This window comes from Sinocyclocheilus rhinocerous, unplaced genomic scaffold, assembly GCF_001515625.1.
Source record: "Sinocyclocheilus rhinocerous isolate Xijiao unplaced genomic scaffold, SAMN03320098_v1.1 scaffold3954, whole genome shotgun sequence".
In the NCBI taxonomy this organism is placed as follows: Eukaryota; Metazoa; Chordata; class Actinopteri; order Cypriniformes; family Cyprinidae; genus Sinocyclocheilus; species Sinocyclocheilus rhinocerous.
Window position 1 is genome coordinate 53,941 of NW_015656694.1, and position 4,452 is coordinate 58,392.

At 38.0% G+C, this 4,452-nt stretch overlaps 1 protein-coding gene across 1 annotated transcript; it reads right to left on the reverse strand.

The window, feature by feature from the left end:
- Nucleotides 1-307: 307 nt before the first annotated feature.
- On the reverse strand, nucleotides 308-4,168 carry LOC107720819 (RING finger protein 122). The gene is made up of 6 exons (XM_016528652.1): nucleotides 3,992-4,168; nucleotides 3,566-3,707; nucleotides 3,011-3,056; nucleotides 2,047-2,088; nucleotides 1,847-1,929; nucleotides 308-689 (listed from the first exon to the last, which is right to left on the reverse strand). Exons 2-6 carry the CDS (start codon nucleotides 3,673-3,675, stop codon nucleotides 575-577), a joined length of 396 nt encoding a protein of 131 aa, XP_016384138.1. The 5' UTR covers nucleotides 3,676-3,707; nucleotides 3,992-4,168; the 3' UTR covers nucleotides 308-574.
- Nucleotides 4,169-4,452: the final 284 nt, after the last annotated feature.

Here is a 4,452-nt window from a genome sequence, read left to right on the forward strand (position 1 = left end):
AACACCTCAATTGCTTAGGAGTCATTCTTGTCTACATCTGCTCCAGCGGTGAAACAATGGTGGACTGATGGCAACTCACTCAGGGCGGGTCTAAGGTAAGACGCCAGTCCAGTCTGTGCTGAAACGCTACTGTCAATCAAACTATCGTGGGAGGGGCCTGTATGTGTGACGTCACACAGACCGGCATCTGAGATCGGCTCGATTTGAGAAGGGAAAACATTTAACCAGATTTTTAAAAAAACACTGGGTGGATTTTTATCATTATAGGATGGTTGTGTACACACACTGCCAACACACATTTCAGTTAAAACAACTTGTAAAAGTGCATGTAGCATCCGATGACCCCTTTAAGTGAATACTTGCAAATGATCTTACATATTAACACAGGACACCAAAAAAAGAAACCCACAATACTGTACGTAAACATTCTGCACACATTTTAAACCAGACATACCAGAACATTACAAGTGATGTTGTACAACAGCAGTGCTTTTAAATAAAGGCCTTTTGTTTGAATTGTACAAGACTATTAGGTAGAAATGTTGCCCGATTCAGAGAACTCAATTGTAAGTATCTAGAGCAGTTCATCCAGCAGGTTTCCTGGGCTGTGCGTTTGTCCCAGAGCATCACTGACGGGGTTGTTGCATATGGGACATGAACATCTCACTTCCAGCCATTTCACCAGACACCTGGTAAGACAAAACATCAGAAACAATTCTTACCAGTTATACTTAAAGTAGGCCTACTGTAGCCCGTTCAAACCAAGAACGATAACTATAACAATAAAGTTTTAATAATCGTTCTACTTCTATGAGAATATTGAAGTCCATGCCACAGCTATAACGATAGGGTGACCCTACGTCCGATTTTCCAGTTTTCGTCATTTCTAAATTGTCTAAAATAATGTGTTTTAGCCTCAGGTTTGTTTTCCTCTTTATAGTCCTCATTGATTTCATGTACACTTATTTACATTGCTACAGCATTCTCTGTAGATCCCGCCTACTCGCACTCCACGATTGGGCGATTGCGTTCAATGCCTGCACGCTATTGGTCAAACTACTTTTCAATCACTACCTGGGGGGTATTCCAAAACACAGGTTATGTGACATACATGTATGTTTGAGGATAAGAGAGCGGATAACCTCAGCTTTCGGTTTCAAAATCGGAGGTTACTTTCAGGGTATGTAAGTAACCATAGTAACTTGCTCTCTGAAGATAACCTGCTCCGGAGCAGGTTATGTTCCAGGGTTAGTTCACTTCAGCGCACGTGTGATCTACTGACGAGCCTTCAGTGGACGTGACAGATAGCGCACAACATGATATAATATTACAATATGTAATATATCCTATTATTTTGTATTCTGTATGTTCACGCTCCACTTCATCTGCCAGTGAATTCAACGATCTTATCAGATCTTATCAGACCAGCCGCCATGTTTCAAACGATCCAAACGTAACACGCTTCCGCCAATCCCTGCCTTGAAGCAATGATTGACGGAGGGTGGGCGTGGTCAGCTCGGAATGCATTTTCAAATTGAATTTTGCTACAAATATCCCAAGGCGTCATGATGAAAATGCAATCCTTTAAGTTCTAACTGTTAGTCTAAATACGGCAGCGCGTGCTCATTATAAACAGAGCGTTATTCTACGTTGAGGAACGATATATCGTTGGATTCATGATAAACAGAGCGTTATTTTGATAATTATCGTGAGTTATCTTTATAGTTCTTGTTCTTGGTGTGAACGGGCTTTTACAGTTGCGAGGCACAGGCCATGTTGAGTTCGCTTCAATGAACCTCTTTTCTTTAATGGCATTAGCATGATAAAAGACATGGGAGGGATTTACCTCTTGTGAAAGGCGTGTTGGCATGGTAACACTCCGAGCTCATCTTTTGTCCTGAAGTCCTCCAAACAGACTGCACATGTTAACTGAGAAACACGATGTAACGTTACATGAGGGGAAATCAGAACCTTTAGAGTTTCAAAACTTTCCAAGTAGTCAAATAACTTTAACCTTTTAATAACTTTATAGACAAAAACTTTTACCCCGTGTGCATGTAACCGTGTTGTTTCATCGTTAAATACAACCTGTAATGTAAAACATAGTCGTTCATTTTTTTGTTTGTTTTACAATATAGTGGCAGCAAAAAGTATTTAGACCCTTCATAGACTTAGTTTATGAATTTTGCAACATCAACAATTATCGAACTGAATTAAATGAACATTGAACTGACTCAAGCTGAATAACAACATTGTTGCCTTTTTTTTTTTTTAGAGCTGCTTAGCTGAAATGAACTCATTCGAACTGAGCATTGAACCAGTATTGAACTGACTGGAGCTGAATAATGACACTTTCATCTTATGTAGAGCTGCTTTATAGCTGAAACTGAATCTCATATTTGAATTTTGCATAACTGATTCTGTTATTTTCCTGTTCATGTTGCTTTAAAGGCAGGGTATGTGATTTTTCAAAAACACTTTAGAAAACTGATTCGGGCCGAATAGCAAAACAAACTTGTAGCCAATCAGCAATAAGGGGCGTGTCTACTCGTGATGTGGAGGAGAGCGCGTTCAGTGCATGGGACGGACATTAGCCGAGCCGAGCTCTGCCTTTAAGACAATCTCTATTTTATAAAGCACTTTATGAATAAAGGTGACTTGATGTAATTGACACAAAAATGTCACTGCAATTAAGAAAACACCGCAAGTGTCAAGCACACTTTCTAAGCACATTTCCTCTGTTGGCAAAGATAAGTTTGAAAAAGAAGTGAAAAAGTAATGTGTTTGAGGTTAGTGAATGTGTTGATAGTTAATGTGATTTTCTACACCTGTGGTTCCTCTGATAGGACACCTGTGTGAACTTGAGGAGAACTGACTTCATACATCCACTAAAATCACCAAAACACCAGCAGACATGAAGAAAAGTGACATTAGTCAAGAGAAAAATCCTGCAGCATCTGAGAGGTTTTTAAGTGTGATGTAAGTGTCAAATACTTTCTGATACACTCACCATCTTGTATCCAGCTCTCACGTTGCGAGCCTGATGTCTCAATTTACTACAGAGAAAAACAGGCCATACAATTCATTAACATGAACAAAAAATAAAAATAAATACATATTTCTAACTTTAAAAAGTCTAAATATTATACAAATGTAATATTTTTTATTATTTCATTTATTTTTTAAATTTTCAATGCAATTTTTTTTTCTTTAGACATCACTATGGTAGTATAGGCAAAGGCTGTGCTGTGTCTTCTGTTTCTAAAAATTTGGCGAGAAAGGGTTTGTAGTTCCCAGTGTTTGACATGACATTAGCCAAAAGCCTCTGGTCAAAAATAGCATTGTGAACAAAAAGCACAGAGATACAATCTAGTCCTGAATTGTTCGAGTTCGGAAGCGCGTGAGGCCAGAGGAAGTCCTTTCTGCTCTGAGGCTGTCAGTCTGTCACAGGCGTTATTTACAGGACAATACTGATGAAGTCCAGTCACAAAGAAGAGTTTTAGAAACGTCACCCAGGATCTGCGTAGTCCACACTGGCTGTTCTGGTAACTACAGTCACACTTACCTTATAAAGAAGCAGCAGAATATCAGGCTTAAAACAAAGACAAAGATCCCAGTGCCAAAGATGACCACATAGATGTTGAGAGGGAGTTCCTGAGAGGTCACTGGAGGCATGGTGTTTTAAATATTAATCATTTCCTGAAGCCCTGAAAAAAGGCAGAACTTGATTGATATGTCATATACCCAGTTTCATAACAATAAGAGCCTGAACAAGCTTAGGGTAATATTTAGCTATTTTTAAGGTTAGAAAACCGAAGAAAAAGCATTACAATTTTAAAGCAGGCAGCATTTCTTTTTCAAACACGTTAGTACTTTTAACAGATAAAAAAAAAAAAAAAGTTATGGACCTTTGGATTAATCTGAACGATGAAGAAAACATATTAATACATTTACAATGACATTAAATATTAATTTATTTACGATATCTCACCATTATAAACAGGCTCCTGAGTGTCTTTACTTCAGTGTTTATTCTTCATACTCGGATCTCACGGTTCAAGCGTATAAACGGCTCAAATTAATAACTGACTGTTTAGTTACATCTACAATATTGAGAGCCTGTAAATGTGAATAAAATAAAGTCCCGACCGGATCACGGAGATCAATATCATCCCATAGCAGACAGACATGCATATCCACATGCACGAGAAAACATTAAACCCCGCCTGTAATTCAGGAGGCGGAGCCTAAATACCAGACGATTCACTCATTATTCAGTGATTCACTCCGTATAAAACTTCTCATGCTCATCAAATTAAATTGCACTATTATAAAAAGAAACAGTAATAATATAATATGATATGGTATAATTAGTGTGTATGTGTGTGTGTTTCTATTTCTATTATATAACATAAAACGTTTGTGACCTAAAGTATAGGCTATAAAAAAGTA

What these genes read in the sequence shown, in the direction of transcription:
- LOC107720819 (XM_016528652.1), bottom strand. Translation starts at nt 3,675, where the DNA reads ATGCCTCCAGTGACCTCTCAGGAACTCCCTCTCAACATCTATGTGGTC. An exon ending in TTCTGCTGCTTCTTTATAAG is followed by an intron (nt 3,057 to 3,565) that starts GTAAGTGTGACT and finishes TTTTCTCTGTAG; the next exon opens with TAAATTGAGACATCAGGCTC. An exon ending in CACGGTTACATGCACACGGG is followed by an intron (nt 1,930 to 2,046) that starts GTAAAAGTTTTT and finishes CGTGTTTCTCAG; the next exon opens with TTAACATGTGCAGTCTGTTT.